Source organism: Phascolarctos cinereus, unplaced genomic scaffold, assembly GCF_003287225.1.
Source record: "Phascolarctos cinereus isolate Bilbo 61053 unplaced genomic scaffold, phaCin_HiC Scaffold_2;HRSCAF=192, whole genome shotgun sequence".
Lineage (NCBI taxonomy): Eukaryota > Metazoa > Chordata > Mammalia > Diprotodontia > Phascolarctidae > Phascolarctos > Phascolarctos cinereus.
The window spans coordinates 249,386,777-249,409,306 of NW_027555625.1; the positions used below are offsets into that span (position 1 = coordinate 249,386,777).

At 36.2% G+C, this 22,530-nt stretch overlaps 1 protein-coding gene across 1 annotated transcript in view; it reads right to left on the minus strand.

Moving 5' to 3' along the window:
• Nucleotides 1–5,365: 5,365 nt before the first annotated feature.
• Nucleotides 5,366–22,530, minus strand: part of DIDO1 (death inducer-obliterator 1) — a 70,359-nt gene continuing 53,194 nt past the window's right edge. Inside the window, 5 exon segments of the mRNA XM_078149893.1 lie at nt 5,366–9,313; nt 9,316–10,760; nt 19,672–19,867; nt 20,385–20,474; nt 21,259–21,412. Of these exon segments, the coding sequence (XP_078006019.1) occupies nt 7,058–9,313; nt 9,316–10,760; nt 19,672–19,867; nt 20,385–20,474; nt 21,259–21,412 (4,141 nt within the window). The 3' untranslated portion in view covers nt 5,366–7,057.

Here is a 22,530-nt window from a genome sequence, read left to right on the forward strand (position 1 = left end):
TAATAGCAGCAGCAGCATTCCAGCCTCTACTGACGTAAGGTCACATTTGGAAAGTTTAGGGTTCCTACCTCGTAGCCTCATTCCTGGAAAAGCCCATCCCCTTCCTCCGCCCTCACCCCCTCCCCAAGCGGAGAAACAAGTTGTTTCCCCCGTTACTTTGTTTAGCAGCAGAGCCAAGTTTTCATACCTGACACCCTCCCGCCCCCCCCCAAAAAAGATTTAGTTGACATCTCGGAGGGACGACACGTTTTACGTGCAGCACATGAATTTCAGTCTGTGTTGTGTGGAGAGAGAGCATTGGTCTTACAGTCATGTCGCCTTTCTCTGGGAGGGTTTCAGTTGTTTTAAAGTCCTGGTAAACTCATTACTTAACCTTCTTTTCTTTTGTAAATTTCCCTTTCTACTCTTTCTCAAAGAAATTCAAATCTTTTGGATTCATTTTTATCTGATATGTATTTCCTCTTTTCTGGCTTCCTTCAAGTACCAGCTAAAATTGTGCTTTCTGCATGAAGGCTTTGCAGGATGCTTTTAATTCTGATGCCTTCCCTCTGTTGATTGATTATTTCCAATTTAACACCTATATACCTTGTTTATACATACATCTTTATATGTTGTCTCCGCTATTAGATTGTGAACTTCTTGAGAGACTGTCTTTTACCTTCGAGCTCGAGTGCCTGTGTGTGTGTGTGTGTTCCTAGAGCTTAATACAGTGCCTAGTGCATAGTAGGCACTTAATGTTTATTGACTGACTGACTTCATTCCCCTTTCATACTACTTAGGAGCTTGCATCATCAGTTTTATTGTGTTAATGCCCACCCATACAAGGTTTTTAAGTGGCAACATGAAGGTATTTTATTCCAATCTAAGGATAACAAAGTTAATAATAGTAATTTGTTCCTAGATTTTATGAAATATTTTTTTCAATTTTATAAGCACCTCATTACCATTTGATCATCATATTATGACACTTCTGTAGAGACTCCTTTTGAATTTTCAGGCACAAAGCTAGCATGATTACAAATTCATGTAATTGCCTAACAAAGCTTAAAAGAAAGATGCCAAAATGATACACCCAGGGGCAGCTAGGTGGCACACTGGATAAAGCACTTGTCCTGGAGTCAGGAGGACCTGAGTTCAAATGTGGCCTCAGACACATAATACTTCCTAGCTGTGTGACTCTGAGCAAGTCACTTAACCTCAATTGCCTCACCAAAAAAAAAAAAAACCCCAAAATTATATACACACACACACATGTATACACACATACATTTTCTTGGCTTCTTAGTTTTCTCCTAAAATCTGGAGGGAATCTCAAGTATAAAGCCCAGGATACTCATATCTACCCTTTTAATTATAGCCAAATACATGGGGAGGGAAGGGAGTAAAGACAGCAAAAGAAGAATTCAGCCTAGTATAATAGAGAGAGCTCTGGTTTTGGAATCAGAGGGTCTGGTTTGAATCTCACCACTGTCATTTACTGTCTATGTGACTTTAGGCAAATCACTTCACCACCCTGGGTCTTAGTTTCCTCATATGTAAAATGAGGACTTGGATCAGAATTTCCTAAAGTGGGTGATAACACCCTTTTGGGGTGCTGGAATGATGGGGGGAGCAGTAGTAGCCTGGAGTGCAATTGGGGGAAGGTAATATGACATGGTCACACCTGAACTTTTGCAAAATCACCCTGGCAACTGAGTTTGGACTGGAGTTAGAGGGAAAAGGTGATGGATGAAGCAGTTTTCAGAGGAAGAAACCCAAACTATCAACAGCCATATGAAAAATGCCCATTTCACTAATAGAGAAATGTAAATCAAAGCAACTGTGAAGTTCCACATCACACCCATCAAATTGGCAAAAAGTTGACCAAATAGGCTGTGGTCCATTGTTGGAACCTGGTCTAGACAACTCAAAGTATTTCCAATATGCTAGAAAGCAATTTGGAACTATGACCTCAAAGTTACTAAATTATCCTTACCCTTTAACCCACTGACACAACTACTAGGTCTGTATCCCAAATAGATCAAAGAGCAAAAGGACCCATATGTACAAAACTATTTGTAACTATCCATACATGGAACCTTCGGTTATAGCAAATGGAGAAGTTTTAAATACCGTGGATGGTCATTTACCTTGGCAGTATACTTTCCAGGGATGTACCCACTGATAATGAAAATGACACATCCACTGCCAGAGCTAGCTCAGTGTTTGGGAGCCTCTGAAGGAGTATGTGAGAGAAAAGACTGCCCACAAAACTGAAGGTCTACAGAGCCATTGTGCTGACCTCGTTGTATGCCTGTGAAACTTGGACAGCATACCAGTGCCATGCCAAGAAACTGAATCACTTCTATCTGAATTGTTAGGAAGATTCTGAAGATCACCTGGCAGGATAAGGTACCAGACACTGAAGTCTCTTCTTGAACTAAACGGCCAAGCATTCAAACTCTACTGTGAAGAGCACAACTCCATTTAGCTGCCCACATGTTGTTTGAATGCCAAAGGTACCTATACCTAAAAGACTATCTTACAGAGAACTCGCGCAAGGCAAGCGTTCACATGGTGGTCATTAGAAGCGATACAAGGACACTCTCAAGGTCTCTCTGAAAAACCTGGAATTGATTAGATGACATGGGAGATGCTGGCAAAGGACTACCCAGCATGGTGTACCTGCATCAAAGAAGGTGCTGTGCTGTTAACATAACAGAACTGTAGTAGCTCAAAAAAAACCCCCAACAACAACAAACTGGAGATGCACAAATTTAGAGAATCCACCCTAAATGTTAATATGGACTATTTGTGCCCAACCTGTGGTTAGGCATTCTGAGCTCATATTGCCCTGATTAGCCACAGTCAGACACACTGCAACTTGACTGTAACATGGTGATGTCATTTTGGTCCTCTTTGAGAACGAAGGATGACAACCAACCATAAGGTTTTTTTTTCTTGGTGGCAAATAATTAGAAACCAATGGGGGTACCTATTAATTGGAGGAATGGGTGAACAAATTATGGTATGTGAATGTAATGGAATCCTATTATGCTGTAAGAAAGGAAAGGGCCAGTTTCTAAGAAAGCTAGGAAGACTTGTAGGAACTGATGGATATCTAAATGAGAACAATTTATACAATACCAACACTATAAAGACATTGAAAAATTTAAGAACTGTCATCAATGCAACCATCAACCTCAGTTCCAGAGGATTCATGATAAAACATGTTACCCACCTCCAGACCAAGAGGTGATGGACCCAGAGTACCAATTAAGATATGTATTTTTTTGGACATGATCCCTATTCCGGAAAATTAGAAGAGGTGATGAGGGCCTGAATTGAGAAAAGGGGTGTGACGTGTGAGCTGTTGGGGGAAGTAGAAATTAAAAGATTTTACAAAAACTGGATAGGTGGAGTGAGTGCATAAGGAGTTTGGGATGAGCTTGGGACACTGATGAGCCCAACAGTGAGCCGTTTCAGTCACTGCTGCTTTACATACCTACAATGTTTCTTTGCTTTTTTGCCTTTCCTGAAAGCCACTCATCCTCTCTTCTGGTTCCCAGACCAGTTCTAGGCTAGCCTCCTTTGTAAAGCCTCTTAGATTATTCTATCTAGACCATACTGATTGCTTCTTTCTTTTTCACTATTTTCTACTGCATAATTCAGTACAAAATGCTGATTTTCTGTGTGGATATATGTGAATATATATGCACATATATGTATATGTGTGTGAAGCAGCATGCAATGGTTCTCAAAGTGTGATCCAAAGACACCAAGTGGTACCTAAGACTTCTGCAGGGGGGTCCTTGAGGTCAAAACTATTTTTATAATATTAAAGCATTTTATTTCTAATACAGTAAATATTAATACAACCCACATAAGCAAAGCTCTCTGGGGAAGGGGTCTCCTCAATAATGTTTTAAGATGGCAAAGAAATCAAGAGACCAAAAAACTTGCCAAAAGACCAACCTGGATCCAAGTCCTATCTCTGACATATAGTGGCTATAAGACTAAAACTTTAAATTGCAGAGGTGCTGATAGTTTTCTTATCACCGAGTTCCTTATTGCCAATGAAATCATTAATCCAGTCCTGTCAAATCACAATTACCCAAAATCCTTGTCATGTGTCATCCTGGCTTAATCTTCCATATTGCTGAGGGTCAACCCTCTTAATAAAATAAATTTAACCATTTGAAATATATACATATATATATATATATATATATATATATATATATATATATTAGCTCAAACTAAATATAAGTTGCTTGATCTGTAGATTTTGACATTTATAATAGTTGCTATTTTTTTTAAGTGGGCCTTATTTTGCTCTCAGTTGGATTTCGGAGGTGAGATTCCTTGATAAGATATAATAGGTATAACAGGCTTGTTTTTGGTTTCCTCTACTAAAATTTAAGCTACTGAGGTGGGGACTACATAGGCAGCCAGGACTGTCTTACCAGCCACCAACAACAAGAAAGTTATCACCAGTTTTCTCATCTGTAAAACTGATGTAACAGTACCTACCTCACAGGGTTGTTGTGAGGATCAAAAATGATTTGCATAAAGTGCTTTGCAAACCTTAAACTGCTGTTAGCTATTATTACTGTCTACTTTCACATCCCACAGAAACTAGTATGCTTCTCTATCAAATGGGGTTAGACAAGAAGGCCTCTTGAGGTCCCTTCCAGCTCTAGACTGATGATCTTATGAACCAAGCAAAAAATTAGGGAATCAAATGTTATTCTTCAAAGTCTGCTTAGACTCTACTAGTCCACTTTCCTGCCACAAAAAACCTATTATGCTCAAACTAATAAAGCTTTTTTCAATGATTAAGGATCTTGTAAGGTATCTGGGGCTAGGGAATGTGGGTGTAGGAGACCATATCATTATATCCTAGCTGTATAGAAGGGATCCCCTAATACAGATTTGCAAAGTAAGGCCCAGGAGGAGGGTTAAGTGACATACTTAATAAGCACAAGAGACCAGACAGGTCCTCCAATTCCAAAGTGAATGCTCTTTTCACCATTCCATGTTGTTTCCAGAACAGATTAAAATTGTTTCTTTTAATTATGTTTAATTATGACATGAGTTTGTACTCCTTTACTTGTACTTTAAACAATGGAGTAAATTTCAGATTATTATGGGTGAGAGCTCTGATTGGTCAAATTCTAGTTGAAACTTTTTGTTGTATAAGCTACTTCTATATAGCAAAATTTTAATTATGTCTTATATTCAAGTTAATTCGCATTCTGAAGCACTATTCTAAGCTTAAATTTAGAAAAGGTGTCCAGAAAATAAGATTCAATAAATTACTACATTCTACTCCAATTTTTTCTAGAAAAAGTGGTAGAGATAAGGTAATGATAACAGATTCATAAACATTTTGTAGATGTTTATTCTACTTACAGTAACAAAACCTATGAAGTTCCATGTTTTAATGTACAGTGATATACTTTGCAATATAAAATACAATTTACAGAATTTCTATCAAGTAAACCTAAACAAACACACTTGATTTTTTTTTACATTTGTATATTTAAATTAGAAACATTTTAGTTTTTTTTAAAAAAAACTTACACCATATTAGATGTTTGAGCTTTACACCTATTTGTAATTTAACATTCTAACTCTTAGTTTATAATACAAATCATCCAAATTACTAAGTTGCTGATGGCTTCAGAACTTAAAAATTTGTGCCTATATAAATTGTAAAATCTGTAGTGATGTATAGTGGAGTAGTAGACTCCAAGAAGCAAATGATAATATTTTCTAATTTATATTTGCAAAAGTAGTTTATGAAAATATAAAAAAATTATCAAAGTGTATTTGTACAGTCAAATAAATTAGCAAGATTTTCTCTATTTCACACTTTAGTAATTGAAAAATAGATGAAAAGAAGCAGTATACTGTATTTCACAGTGAAAAACTTTCCACTTAGTTTGTAGTACTTCAACTTATATCACTTTTACTTTCATAAACGTTATGCAAATATTTTTCTATTTTCAGTGGTAAACTTTTAAATACACCATCCATACTGTAGACTGACAAATATCAGCAATTCTAAGCTAGGTACATTTTGCTTAGAAATTACTGAAGAACTGCTTGAATAGCACTATTCTACAAACAAAATGTTCCTGATTATTCAAACCAAAGAAACAGCTTAAAAAATATCCTTAATTGGCTTATTTCTTTTTTTTTGCTTGTGTTTGTAGCATTTAAACATTTTCCAATGAACTGACATTTAAAAGCTTGACAGATTTCTACTTGGACACATAGATGTTACTTTTATCAAAGATTTTTTAAACAGCATTTTTATAAGGCAACAGAAAAATCAGGGGGAAAAGTCAGATTTTTCTTTTTAGTTTGTTTCCTGGTTGAACGCTATCCTTTACATAAAAAAGATAGTCATTAATATAAGCTTTGTATTTCTTAATACTCCATTAATTACAAACTACTAATACTGTGTTCTTTCACAATCACTTCGTAAATACATGCAGTCCACCTAGAGTAAAATCAGCACAGGACAGAAATACATGACCCTCTTGTAAAGCACATACTAAGAAACCTATAAAAAAATTTTTTTATGCAGAAATACTACACATGAGATGTAAGTAAAGGTATGGCTCCTAAGGTCCAATGAAGTTCCCTTAAAAGTTTACAATACAGTCAAGTTATTGGAAAACATAACTTTTTAATCTGAAAAAAAGCAATATGCTTTTTATAGACTTTTTTCCCATTTCTGTATTAATTTTAAATGGAAATTTTAAGAGTTAAGTAAAAAAATCATTTCAGAATTGTAAAGATGTGAAATTTTGTAAGAAAACATATTGTACACAAAATTACAGTTAAGTTGAAGTCCAGAATGGTTCCACTCCATCTAATTTCATAGCAGTTTCAAAAACTATTTTCCTTGAACACGTTTTGTAAGGCTGGCTTTAAAAGGGATTTTTTTTTTTGCAACATTGAGTATATACAACCAAACCCCATGTAAAGTCTTTCCCCCCCATATATATGTACATATATTTACACACACAAGTCATAAGAACAGGGTATAATTATTCTCAAACATTTATGTTTGAATAGAAGTTGATGAACCTTCTGTTTCAGCTGGTTTTTGAGCTTCTTTCTGTTCTTCTGGTTTTGAATCCCTACTACTCTCTTTACTTTTACTTCTGTCTTTACGGTCTTTTCCTCTATCTCTTTCTCTGTCTTTTTCTCGGTCCCTGTCTCGTTCTCTGTCCCTTTCTCTTGTTCGATCTCGATCTCTGTCTCTACTTCTTGACCTGTCTCGATCCCGTCTCCTGTCCCGGTCCCTTTCACGGTCCCGATCTCTATTTCTGCTTCTCTCTCTGTTCCTATCCCATTCCTTGTTGCGTTCTGATTCCCTATCCTTATCCCTATTTTGATTCCTCTCTTTATTTTTGTCCCAATCTCGATTACAGTCTTTTTCTCTGTGTCTTTCCCAATCTCTATTTCTATCCCAATCTCTTTCCCTGTCTCTACTCCAATTTCGGCCACGCTCTCTTTCCCAAGGTTTCCCATGATCTCGGTCCCTTCTTCTATCTTCAAAACCTCTGCTTTGTCTGTTTTCTGAGAGCTGGGTTTCAGGTTCATCTGATGACTTTTCTTTAGTGCTTCCTTCAAATCTTTCTCGCTGTCTCCCTTCAAAAGTTTGATTTCTATATTCATGACTTTTGCCATCTCGGAAATCAGCTGCTGGCCACTGTGAGTCTGATTCTGAGGTCTGTCCAGATACATTTGTTGGCAGAGAAGCAGATGGACCAGCTTCTTCCCATCTCTCCTTCCTGTGTTGTGGTGGATGGCTTGGAAGTTCAAGTAGTGGTCTTGGAGCAGGTTTCATACCCTGTGGAGATTGTCCTTGAAAGTGAAATCTTGAAGGGGGCTGTTCATTTTTTTCTGAAAATGGAGCAGATCCCCTTGGCCCAAACTGAAGGGGTGTTGGGCCCCTCTGATTTGCAAATCTTGGTGGTGAATTTACTCTTTGTTCTTCAAATTGCTGTGGTTGAATAACCCTTGGTCCTGGCATAAAGTTTGGTGCAGGGCCTCGAGGACCTTCAAACTGGTTGGGATGAGGACCCCGGGGACCTTCAAACTGGTTGGGATGGGGACCCCGCGGACCTTCAAACTGGTTGGGATGGGGACCCCGCGGACCTTCAAACTGGTTGGGATGGGGACCCCGGGGGCCTTCAAACTGATTAGGATGGGGACCCCGGGGCCCTTCAAACTGGTTGGGATGGGGACCCCGGGGCCCTTCAAACTGGTTGGGATGGGGTCCCCGGGGCCCTTCAAACTGGTTGGGATGGGGTCCCCGGGGCCCTTCAAACTGGTTGGGATGGGGACCCCGGGGCCCTTCAAACTGGTTGGGATGGGGGCCTCTTGGACCCACAAAATGGCCAGGTGGTGGTCCCCTTTGACCTCCAAACTGAGTGGGAGGAGGGCCTCCTCGGGGTCCCTTAAACTGAGATAGTAGAGGTCTTCTTTGTCCTCCAAATGGGAAAGGTGCTGGGCCTCTATTTCCCATAAACTGAGACTGTTCTGGCCCTTCAAACTGTGAAGGAGGGTTGGTCATCTCACTATACTGGGAATCTTGGAATTCCCTTTTTTCTCCATGGGGATCCCTACGATCTTCAAATTGGGATGGTGCCACTCCTCTAGGCCCACCAAGATAAGAAGGAGAAGGACCTCTGTTGTCACCAAAAGGAGGTGGTCCATGTTGTCCAGAGAATAATGAAGGAATAGATGCCTTCTGTCCCCCAAACCTGGTAGATGAAGGTGCTCTTTGTCCCTCCGTACTAGAATTATTTTCTTCTGAAAACTGAGGTGTTGGTCCCCTTGGTCCTGGAAAGTTGGGTCCATGAGGTCCTGAAGCTGCTCCATAATTCCTTGATGAAGGTTCATTTTGTCCCTGAAACTGTGATTGAGGTGGGCCTCCTTTTTGTCCAGATGAAGAAAATGATAGCACTCCTCTGTTATCATCGTGTTTGGATTGTGAACCTCTTTCTCCCTCATCCTGAGCAGCTGAAGAATCATTTTTTTCTGCAAACTGAAGATTTCGTCTGTCTTCATATTGGGATGAACTAAGAGATTTTTCCTGAGATGTAAATACCGTATTTGAGAAAGGACTGCTTGCTCCACTTGGTGAACTAAAAGTCTGCCCATCATTCTGCACTGGGAAATTTGTCTGAAAAGATGTATTGGGAGGTGTTGGAAGGAGTACTTTTCGTAAAGGTTTAGATGAAACTTCTGATACTGATGGATGTGCATTTTCTAAGTGAGGTTTGGATGTATTTTCTGAATTTTCACTTTATCATTTTGTCCATCCTGATCAAGAATAACAGTAGCTTTTTCACTTGGAACCCACTTATCATTACTGTATACCAACTGAGTAACTGGATTCAATTCTTTTTCTTCTTGTGGTGGTGTAGGCAACTGACCCATATTAACAGCTGCAGGAGGTTCTCTCACAGGTGTCCCACTATGTGAGGAACCGGACAGTGGCTTTAACAAATTTTCACTTTCATTATTTTCCGTAGCTATTCGTCTAGCCTGTCGTGGATCTCTACTTTGTCTTAGATCTAAACTTTGGCTTCCTGCATGACTTAACTGATTTGATGTTGAAGATAAATCTGATTTATCTGCAGTTTGTTGCTCTTGCTGAAATAACTCAGTCTTTGTTAAAGATGATTTTGGAGGTGGTGACATCAATGCATCTGACACTGAAAAGTGAGCCATTGAAACACCAACTGCAGCCCTTTGCTGTCTAAGTGCTTCTTCTTGTTCTTCTAGTTGCCTCTTCTGCTCCTCTATTTGTTTATTCAATTCTTCAAGCATCTTTTGTTGTTCTACTAAGGAAGAGGGAGCAGAGATATCAGTCACATATTCAGATGTCCTTTCTGTGGAATTTTTACTATCTGTACACATTTTATTAGGTAGGTCATCAATAGTAACTTTAGCTTCTTCTAAAATAGTTTCATCTTCTGGGTCATAAGCCACATCTTCCCTCTCTGATACTTCAGAAGGTTTTTCAAGGTCATACCGTTTTTCACTTTCAGTAACTTGAGTTTCAAAAGCTTTCTCTGGATCATATTCTTCCTCAGGATCATATGGTCTATCATCCTCTTCCTCCTCTAGAGTTTTATCTTTTGACATTTTGCCAAACTGCTGAACAATTGGATCTAATAAAGGAGTTGCTGGTACTCCTTCATCCACAGTTATCTTAGACTCTTGGTTTAAGGATGAAGTAAGTTCAGAGTCCTTAGCAGCTGAGTCAAATGATTTCTTCTTTCCAAAAAGAGTTTGCAAGATGTGTTCTAGGGGTGAAGCTGTTTTTGAACTAGATGAGTTACCAGGGGAGGAAGTTGTAGTTGTAATAGCTGCTGATGAAACTGATAGAGTTGTGGTGTTTGTAGTTCCTGTTTTAAGTGATGACAATATTTTTAATACTGATGGTGACGCTGGGGGATCTGGGAGTGGTGGTGGTGGTGGAGGAGGTGGTGGTGGTGGAGGTGGCGATCCAGGTGGTGTGGTACTGACACCAGTATCTGCAGAATAAATCTGATACTTTGACTGTTTCTTTTCAGACTGAGAAGATGTAACTCCTTTGGGATAGACTGACACCTCAGTTTCTTCCTGTGTTTGAAGTTTGCTTCGTTTTTCTTCCATCTTATCCAACTCTCCAGCATTTGAAGGTCGCTTTACTTTTTGACAAATTACTAATCCCAGTATTATATTTGGACGTGGTGACTCAAGACCTAGGGGAGAAAAGTTAATATGTTTTAGAATGCAGGAAAATAAGTTTTATTATTTAATAATAATATCTTCTTGTAGAGAGCCTTAGTAAAATTTCTACCTATAAACTATTAGTGGGCACATGAAAAGTTCTACAGTTTTACATTACAAAGCACTCTTTTTATTGTTTAATACTGGCAAAAGGAAAACTAAAGTAATATTTGCAGAACTTGAAGGAAAGTAAATCACAGGAATATTCTGGCACACAAAACACATTAAAGTAGTCACTAGTCAACATAAGCCTCAAAACGTTAACAATTCACATTAGGATAAGAAAAAAGTCATAACCACAAAACATTTCCAATACTCAAGTGTCTTCTTAAATTAATGCTTTGTCATGCCCTTGATATTTATTTTTTTTAAAAAATAAGTGATACAATAAAAGTGTTTAAAAAGTAAAAATAATGTATATTTTAAAAATCACATAGAATATCTTCTCAATCAACTGTATAGCATCTGTTCATTAAGCAAAGCAAAAAAGCTTTCTCCAATATACTTGAGTAACTTCCTTGAAAATATACACTTGTATTATGAATTTCTTTCCTAAACCAGGGCATAGCAATAATAGTAATAATAGCTACCATGTATATAGTACTTTAAAATTTGCCACTTGGCTAATAAAATACATGGTACTTACAAATTAAGATAAATATTTACAGTGAATGGTTTTCCCATCTGTCTTCAATAATCTTTAAGCATTTAAAAAATTGGGCAATGGTGGAAAAATATGCAAAAAATTATTTGTTTCAGTGGTAAGCAATAGCTTAACTCCTCAGTACAGGAGAAAGTTGTTTTTTGAAAGTACACTGATAGCCAATTAGATATATGTATAGAAAACATGCTATAGTGTATAAAGTGAGGTAAAAGTGTTGATTTCTTGAATTCAGTATTGACAAGATGTTTTATGTTTGAAGAAATATTCTTAATATTTTTCAGATAGCATTTTGTGCTTTTCAGATAGCATTTTGTAATTTCATAAAAACTTATAATTGTCTTAGTCTTTGCTGATTATCTCAGAAAATGGTAATAATGAACTCAAGGTGGTGAATTTGAATCTAATATGGATCAATGATCTTAGTAATGATGACATATGGAAAATTCTTTCATGGATACTAAATGATCCCTAAATCTAAATAACTCTCAAATAAGTTAGTTTTATAAGGGGGAAAAACATGACTAGATTGGTAAATAATCCTCATTATAGGAAATAGGGGTGAGGAACCCTCAAAAAGGCATGTCCGGTGGTGGGTCTGTAGCATCATCATCATAGATGAACCAAAAAATTGTTTCTCTCAGCTAAATGCTATCCTATGCATATAAGACCTCTTTTCCTGGGGACAAATGCTATATTATAGGAATAGTCAAGTTAGATAAAATTTATACACACAGAAGCACCAACTTTTAGCCATTTTAATTTTACCCATCTAACTCTTCACCAGAATTTTCAGTGCAACAGACAAAAATCTTTGAAATGTTCCTCTGCCTACTCTTTGATGGAAGTTTTAATGGTGTTGCAAATTTGTCAAAAGGAACAGAATATAGAGGGAGGAGTAAGTATACATGATACACTAGATAATCAGGCTCTACTTACCAAATATCATACTCTATATATTTTGCATTTACTTTTGGGTAAAATTCAGAATGAATTGTGCAAAATCACTAAACTTTTCCTTTTTTTTAGCTAAGACATGAAGAGGTGAGGGCTGTGTGTTTTTGCTTTAATTTCTTTTTTTCTTTTTAAAACACTAGTACTGTCAAAATTTGACACTTAAAAAATGCTTAACATCTGATACTAACTGAAAATTTTGTTTTAGCCTAGTGTATTTCCCCACTTTTAAGAGACTAAAGTTAATACACAATGGGAAGAGAGCAAACTGTCCTTCAAATCTACCATGAGGAAGCTGAAGGTTTTCTATACTTCCATATTCTAATGCTTATCAGAAAGTCGGGTATCCATAAAATAATCAAATTATAATTATGTGGGTGGGGCAGCTAGGTGAAGCAGTGGATAGAACACCAGCCCTGAAGTCAAGACGACCTAAGTTCAAATCCGGCCTCAGACCAAACACTTGACACTTACTAGCTGTGTGACCCTGGGCAAGTCACTTAACCCCAATTGCCTAAGAAGAAAAACAAAACAAAAACAAAACAAAACAAAAATTGTAATTACATGGGCACTCACTGTACACAAGTATAAGCCTTAGTGAAAACATTACAGGTAAATCTTGCTCTCAAATACTTTACTTAGACTAGGACAAAAGAGAGGAAATCTAAAAAAATTTTGAGTAATTTTTAGGTAGCATAAAGGTCCAAAATGTGTGTACTGAAGCCTAGATAAGTCATTCACAGCAAGCTGGAAACACAAAATTTAGTAGTATGCTGAACTGAGAACTAAAGGGACTTTACCTAGCAAGTTAAAAACTCTATTTTAGATGTAATAACATCCTCATCCATTATTAATGGAGTTGTTTAATCAATTTTTCTGTAGATTAACATTTGGCCAAACACCAAAAATTTAAGGTAACCTGGCTACACATTCCCAATTAGCTTGAATCCTCATCCTACCAGAACTATGATGGTTGAGTAATACTATTGAATGACTTGATTACTTCCTAAATTATCACTTTAGAATAACAAGAATGTACTTAAAAGCTATTATGCATTTTAACTTTGTAATTAAAATTATTTTTATGACCTGTCACCTGTTCTTAAGCAGGTGAAGTAACTATTATTACAAACCCTCAAACTAGTGATTTCTAGATCATGCTCTTTCATTTAATGCTAGATTTAAGAATAGCTTCGACCTTAATCCCTTGAAATATGGTCTCCTTTTATCCATTTAAATACAATTTAAATGTGTTCAGCTTAAAACTTAATGAGATATCCCCAAAACTTACTAAACTTTTAAATGAATACTTAGGAAGTTTTCACTTACTACAACAAAACTTTTTAAGCCTTAAATTATATTCACTGTAATAGTTTGGAGATCCACAGCATTCACTAGTTTTCCCTCTATTATTAACACAGATCATATCCAGATGTAAAATTCTGAAAAGCTACAACTTAGTTACTAGTTAGTTCTAGAAATTGAAGATGCTTTAAAATACACCAACAGAAGAAATCATCTTCAACATTTCCCCCCTCATGTTTTGGACTCATTTAGGCAAATGAAATGCTCTAAACATAGTTGATTCATTATCTACATTAACAGCTTTTAATTCAAGTCTTTTTGTCCTACTCATAAAAACAATAACTTTCCAAACTGATCAAAAGGATATGCAAAAGCATTTTCCAAATTACTGTTAATGATTTAGCCTTGAAGATATGATAAACAACTGAGAATTTAATTTTGGCTTCAATTAATTTAGCTAGACAAATTTCCTTACTAAATTCTAATAGCCTTTTCCACTCACCCCTCCAATTTGTTGCTCCTATGCATTTTGGGAGAACTAAGTGTTTTATATTTTGAAAGGTTATAGAAGTTGGGTACAAAAAGTTTTAACATTCTAATTATTTTTAAAAGATGAAACCTAAACCCCAGGACTCAGGAGCCAAAACTTCAGTTGGTATAGTGCCAGGTAAGTCATGTTCCCCTTTGGATTTATAAAATTAAAACTTGCTTTCTCCATATATAAATGAGGAATGCTACTTACCACCTCCCTTTTGAGGACTGTTATGAATTATTCAAAAAGCAGGTGAAATGAAGCTATGGAGTGGGAAGAATTGTCCCACAAACTTGTTGTAGCTATAAAGTAACACTCCTTATTCCTGGACAAAAGATTGAGAAGCCTTTTGAAATAAGACTGGTCGGTGCTATTATTTCCCACCTACTTAAACCCTTTGAAAATCAGAGGACTAATACTCATGTATCATGTGTATAAACCTTTTCATTTTAGATCTAATGGATGTTTCACTTAGGTTTGCACTGAGGATGTTTCTAGTTTAAAATAACAAGCAATTTTAAAAACGAGAATTGTATAGATTAAGAAAACTGAGGATGTTCAAGGTAAGGAAGTCTCAATCTGAACACAGGTTATTTCAAAGGCATGGATGGATTAATTTCATTAGTTAAAGTGAAGGTAAGTAGGAGTACCAGGCCTATGCAGCAAAGCAACAGGTATCATTCTTACTGAGAGGCATACTGAAAGGGGGTAGGGGAAACCCCCGAGTTTTGAAGGTGGTTACTGTATGTTCTAAATACTTAAAAAGGACAAGATTGTGCATTTAATTCTCCTAATATGTTTTATACATTTATAACTGACTCTCCTTCATTTAAAGTGATCACAATGATATGAAGGTTTCTTCTTTCTGTCCCCCTGTCCCCAGTCCTCCCAAAGTCTAATTGGTTGTCTTCTGCCATTGGATAACTGCATAAATAACTACGCTACTTGTAATTCTGAACCCCATCAAAACAAAATATTTGCACTGCTGAAACAAAAATTGAGTGGGAAAGTTACATGTAATATCAAGTATGACATGGAAAGGTAAAGGGAAATGGCAAAACAGACAGTGGAACTTGTCTCCTCCCCTCCCTCCAGTCACCTTCAGTTCTTAAGTCCCAAGATATGTAAGGAATCAATGTGACCCACTGTGCTGTTCAGGTAAAGTACAGAAGTTGTGGTCTTCATTCAGACGTCAGTCCACCAGAATGCCGGAGAGGTCCAATGCCTAAATGCCTCCAAGTGTGCTTAATCTCAATTTATCATCTTCTATACTCTGATAACTAAGATGTGCTAATATGAAAAGTAATTTTTGTTGCTTATTAAAAAGTCTGAGTGTGAAACAAGAAACTTTGTTGATAGTAAGGCCATGGATGTATGCTACCCAAGACCTACTTTATGTAAATTTAAGGAGACAGTGACCACTTTCCATAAAACACTTTTATTGATTTTGAAGAGTGAGAAAGAGCAAAAAATTCCATTTAATGCTATTTGAAAAGTCTGGTTACAATCTTTGTGCAGACACATTAATACATATACATAAGACCTGAAAAAAATTGCTTACCTGAAAAAAGTTTCACTCACAGAATCTTTTAGCTAATGTCAGAATACAAAAAAAAAAAATTCTCTCCACTAATTTAGATATACATTTAGATGAGGGATCCATTCATTAACCACATCTTACCCATCAAGAAGTTACTGTAACTTTTGACATCCTGATTGAAAACCTAAGTCATTATATTGCCTCATTATCATTGTACATTCAGAATATCAACGTATTGGTTTGGCATACTGTGTTAAACTAGTGTGTCCTTTTCAATTTCAGGTCAAATTGGATTAAATTGAAGCTTAAGACTGTGGAAAATGAAATCAGTGCACTGGAGTGTCCCATTCAAGGAATATTGGTCAAATATAAGCAAACTTTAAGAGAATTTCATTTATTAAAATGTGAACTTTACTATATACTTTGACCAATTCTATAGAACATACTCATCTGATTAAAAAAGTTATATTTTCAAGTTGTTTTTCAAATTTTCCAAAAGTAGTACAAGTCATTTTAGAAAGATCAAGCTGACTCAAGGTGATTGCTGCATTTGCATTAAAAAAGCCATGGAAATAAGCACCAATACAAGAGTGACCTAAAAGAATTAACAACATCCTCTGGCTCACTGATTTGTAACTGCCTGGCTTTTAGGGTACTCTTTTGAAGAGGGAACTTATGTTGACTACCAGTGCTTATATCTGAAATGGAGATCATGGGAATGCTAGAGAAAGTGAGGATGAGCAAGTGTCAAGGAAAATTTTATTCAGTTACCAATTCACTTGAGTGAGCTTTTTAAAATAAAGGACAAATTTCTAGAGAATATGTTTTTTAAACTATTTCCTAAAACTATATTTTATAAACCCATCTTTAAATAAATCTGACAGTACCACAGCATAGAAACACACTTTTAAAGGAGCTAAAGCTAGCCTTTGATTAAAAAAACACAAACAATATATTCCACAGATAAAGTACCCTTAAAAGTATCTGTAAGAGTACTTTATCGGTGGAGGTAAACCTCCTCCAAAAGCTACCACTCACCAATAATATTCTCAAAAAAGGGTTCATTTAATAAAATATTTTAAAAACTCTATTTGTTATTCTTGTACGACAAGAGTGCCATAAGTTCTATACAACCCTAAAGTCAAATACAACGTGGTTAAGTGGTGGGTCTAGCAGACATAGCTGGGCCTGGGATAAAAGGCATAAAGCTAATATATAAAACTTATGTGTATACTATAAAAGGTGACATAATGTAGTAGACAGAAAACTAGCTTCAGCATCAGAAGGATTTGGGTTTAAGTCTAGCCTGTGACACATACTGACTGGGCAAATCACTTTCTCTCTCAATGCCTCACGCAACTCTTTAAGATTATAATTGCAGAGCAGCTGGCAATCTATATTGATAGAAGAAGTTTTCTCACTGGGAGCTACCTATACTAATGGAAATCACAGGTTTAGTCCAAAAATCATAGTGGAAGTGAAGGTAAGGAAACTGGCAAGCTTAATTTTTAAGAATTAAAAAAAAAAGGGAGGGGGAGTTTAAATGTATGAACATTATTTTAGTTTTCACAACCTCAATTTTTAGAAGCTTCCTCTAGTTTCAGCTTTTCTAGGCAACAGTGCCTAGACACTCACATAAAGCTTACATCTCAAAAACTGAGAGGGCGAAAAATGACCTCCAAAGAAGTTCTTAGAGCCAAAAGAGAAAAAAAAATTTAAGAATTTTCTATCAGTATCTTAAAATGATTCCATAAGTTCATATATGATTACAGATACAAAATTCTTTGTTCCCCATTAGAAGAAAAAACCACTCATGTTTTTAGACAAATATATCATTAATCTGTGAATAATAATGTACATGGGAATCTACAGTCAAAAAAAATTGTAAAAATATGGGAAATACACGTTTAGCAACTTTACCAAAAACCTATTATCTCCCAAAGATACGTTTTTTTTAAAAAAAAATACAAAAGATTTTCCTTTACAATTTAAGCATACCTTAATTATATGAGAAAATGTCTAGACTACGGAGACCAAGGGGAAAGAAAAACTTACAAATTAAACTGTATTCTATCTAAAGGAAGCTGTCTCTAGCCTACTGACTGACCAGAAGTTCTTCAAAGATGGTTGGTAAATGAGCCCTCAGCTTCTTCTTCTTCACACTTCAGGACTGGAAAGCAGGTATTTTCCTTTTTATGGGCTAGCGGGAAAGCCAGCATTCTTCATTAGAATCAGACTCTGGGGAACCTGAAGCACAGGTTCTGACTCACCAGTCAGATGGCATTTCTTCGCCTTATATTAGCAGAGATAAAGCCACCAAGTGTTTTGCTTTTAAAATATATTTTACTTAAAGAACCACAGCATTTGAGTGATTCTTTAGAACTAATATAAACACTAGCTGTAAGTACTTATCCCTGGATATGACCATACCAATAACTCATATTTGGACATGGCTCCCCAAATAAGAAAAAAAAAAAACAACCCCAACCAACCAAATATGAATGAGGGCACACAAGTTTTTGTTCTTTGGTATCTCTGATCAGGTCTCCACTGATGAATGTAATCTGGGAACTCAGAAACAGGGGAACTGAATAGATTATACAATTTCAGTTCTCTTCTGCAATCCTACTATATACTGTTTTCACTGTGCAGGATCAGAACATATCTCCTAAGCACTACAGTGATGGATTTTTACTGCCACCACCAACTGAATGGGGATGGTAATGGGACCCATTTTATTGGCCTTCTGTAAGAGTTTCCAGAAAAAGTGAGGGTGTGAAATCAGGAAAAATAGAGGGGTGGGGATTGGAAAAGCTGTTAGGGGCCAGAGGTAGGTTGGGTTGTAATGCTGACTTTGATCATAGTAATATACTTTTTGGCACCAGCCATTAAGAATTCAGGAAAAATTGTAGGCATTCCTTTTCCAAAAACAAAATCATCTGAAAATTTTTAATGTGTATGTATTTCCACATGGTTTAACCATCTGTATAATGATTCTCACCATCTGTAAGGACCCTTCTAACCCTCTTACGTCTATGAGCCTTCTCTATGTAATGCTCTGATCCTAATTTAGTCTTCTTTTATTTAGTTAGCTACTTACTTAACTTTAGTTTCTTTAATTATTTGGTGTTTGAGGAAATGAAGTTGGGTACATAGAACTAATGTAAAAATCCTTTCTAATACCCTCTTAACAGCTGTTCAGAGATTAATTCACAAATAATCCTCCACAGGTTCACATTCCTGTAAGGGATGAGCAAACTCCAACTAGTCTAACAGGATAAAAACTATTATATCAAAACAACTGAGAAGTAATTGCCAGGAATTGTAAGCTGTTTTGGATATTCCAATTTTTTTTTTCCAGAAAATAGATAATACTTTGAAAGAACTTACCTCAAGGGGTTTTGAAAAAGACTGTGGAGTTTGCTCATTCCTGAGTCAAATATATCAAGAAAAAAAGGAAAGTTCTATTTAGAATGAGTCTGACGCAATAAGCTACAAACTAATATAAAACATTACCTTTCTTCTTCAGCAGCTCCACTGGCTCTCGTGCTTGAAAAACCTTGATTTATTTTCACTGACTTGATGACAAAGTATTCAGATAAGATTGTTTTGTTTTAATTTGTTTTCTAACCATTTTCCTAGCATTATTTAAGCTAATGATAAAGATGTGCCTACAGGTGGAACACTAAGTACTTTGTGTTTAGTTTTAATGTTTACTTCATTTCAAGGTTCTCAATTGAGTCTTTTTTCATTCTTTTTCTTAAAGTAATTTTAGAGGACTACTATTTTGAGGACTTTAATGTTACCTTCTCTCAAACTTATTAAAAATGAGTAGGGGAGTTCTTGAGCTGTTAAGTGTACCTATTAGCCACCCAGAAGTTCTGTGCTTACCTGGTCCCTCAAAGGGCAAGAGTTTTGATGGAATGGGATCCTTAGCACTCAGTGGAATCAAGTAGAGATCCTTGATGTGCCTGTTGTTATTAGCTACCACCCCAAAACGACCACGGCTGCTAAAATAGGAGTAGAGAGAAATATAGGCAACTTCTTCTTCTTCTGTTGCAGGATGAAAACGAATCAAGCACAGCTCCTGTAATTTAAAAAGTATAAGGGAAAAAATGTTGACCTAGTGCTACTCTAAAAAAATTGGAAAGGAAATATATAGTTCAACATTTTTGCACTTTTAAAAAGTGCTATATTTTTATATAGCATCAATCACCAATTCTCAGATTTTGGTTTATAAAATTATGTTGACCTTACATTTCATTAAGTAGGAATGCTAAAATTGCCCAAGAGTTAAGTCTCAAAGAGTTTCTTCCTCCCCCACAATGGAGGGGGAGAAATACCTTATGTATTGCTAACACATTAGAGCTGATAATGACTTCACTATGCCCTACAAAACAGTTAAGCCATTTAACATACACAAATTGCCTATTTTTTTTAAAAGGTATTTTTAAAAAGACTGACTTGAAAATTCATGTGTATTTCATGCGTAAGTCTTTGGGAGGTCTCAAAACATGAACCAAATCAGAGGTAAAAAAATAGACAACATGTTTAACAAATACTACTTTTGCTACTGCTGCACAGAATGGATTTCAAGTGAATACCTTTGATACAGAAGATTTGAGTTTGCCAACATAATCCCAAACAGTCTTGGGTGAGATCCTTCCACCAATGTGAATTGTATCTGGCAGGTCCTAAATGAGAAGTATTTTGAAAAATTAAGTTAAAACAGAAATAAAAAAATTACTCAGTACTTTAATTATTACATGCAACTATCACTATTTAGCATTAAGGCAAAGTGAAGACTGACTTAAAACTTTGCTCCATGCAAGGAATATAAACATTAGCATTTTTTGATAAAGTAATAAGATGAAGAACTTGCCACTGGATACATAGTACCTAAATAATGGCATACAGCAGGTATATAAATACCTACTGAATTGACTAGATGGGAATAAATATGATTTTGTCTTTAAAGAAGATGGACAATTCTAGTGACCAAATTCTTAATCTGTGAATGAAATTATTTTTACTTCATTTTACTTCATTGCTTATATTAGTAATACCTCTAAATTTTTATCTTATATAAGATGCATATCTCAAGTAACCTTCTTAAATGCTTTGATGTGATATGGATGTGACCCTGAGACCTAAAAGGCATTCCAGCAGAATGGTGGCAGGTCCTACCATACCAATAAGAGAACTATGACTAGACAAGTTAAAATAGATAGGCTTATTACCAAAAAGTTGCCATAAAGAGAAGACCCATTGTGAGCACAGCAAATGAAGGAATATTTTACATTGTGGAGGGTTATGATCTGCATTGGCAGAAGAAATGCCCACACTAATAAAATCACGGTTCCTCAGAAGTACTGAAGAATTTATTCTACATTTTATTCAGCTAAGAGTGTGGTTTTTTTTAATATCAATATGAACAAGTTTTCACAAAAAAGAAATAAGTGTACAGTCTGTTCTAACCTCACTGAGATAATCAAAACACCCAGACACGGGATATGCCTTGGTGACAAACTTCGCTACACTTTGCATGTTAATAAATCCTTTCCAAATGGTGCTGAGACGAGAGAGAAAGAGGGAAGTATCTCCTTCTTGAGGGGATCGTGACTCTGGAATACTGCAAAACAAAACCATAAGAAAAAAAAATCTCAATTTAATACATCTCCCTGGCTTATTTGATTTTAAAGATAATTTAAAAATCAAAAACCTAACTTACATGGTGCAATCTAGGCATGAATATACTTTAGCCTTGCTATATTAAATATACTCTTTATTTTTCAGTTCCAATTTCTAATAAATCACATTAAATTTTTAAAGAATGTATAGAATCAGAGAATCTGAGTTTAAGGCACACAGAAGGTCATCTAGCTCAACCTCTTACACAAACTAGGAATAATGTCTATAAGAAATTGGATAAGCAGTCATTCAAGTTTGATCAAATACTCTCATTGAAAGGAAACTTATTAACTTTCAAGGCAAGCCATTCCACTTCGTAACTGCTAATTTTTCAAAACTATTTTCTTTTATTAAATTGAAATGTACCCCTCTAGAACTTCCAAACTTCAGTCCTAATTCTGCCCTCTGTAGCTACACAAAAATCAATCTAGTCCTTCCATACAACAGCATTTCAAACATCTGAAAACTATTATTCTCAATCTTCTCAATCTTATTTTCTAAGTTAAACATCAAAGTGTCTTCAAGGGGCAGGTAGGTGACGCAACGGATAGAGCCCCAGCCTTGGAGTCAGGAAGGCCTGAGTTCAAATGTGGCCTCAGACACTTGACAACAAGTCACTTAACCCTAACTGCCTCGTCAAAAAAAGCAGAAAAAAAATTGTCTTCAGTTTCTCTTAAGACATGTTTTGGAGGCCAACCTTTTTTTTTTTTTTTGAGACTAGGTATCTCTAAGTGGAGCAGGCTGGATATATGGTGGCAACTTACAAAAAAGATCACAGTACTTATCAGCACAGGAGCTTTCACCAGCTCTATGTCAACCCTGTGCCAGTTCATCCATCTTTACATAGCCTAGTAGCTCCTGCTCCTGGAGGCTAATCATATTGGTACTGAATTTAGTGTGGATACCAGACTGGCTTTAGCTCTATGGGAAGTTACACCAACTCAAAAGCCTCAGCTTTGCAATAGTCTCAACCTACCCTAGCAGTAGGGATTACAGGTATAAGCCACATCTGGCTTCGAAGGCCACCCTGATTGCCTCAGGGTGTTTTGGATGTTCTAG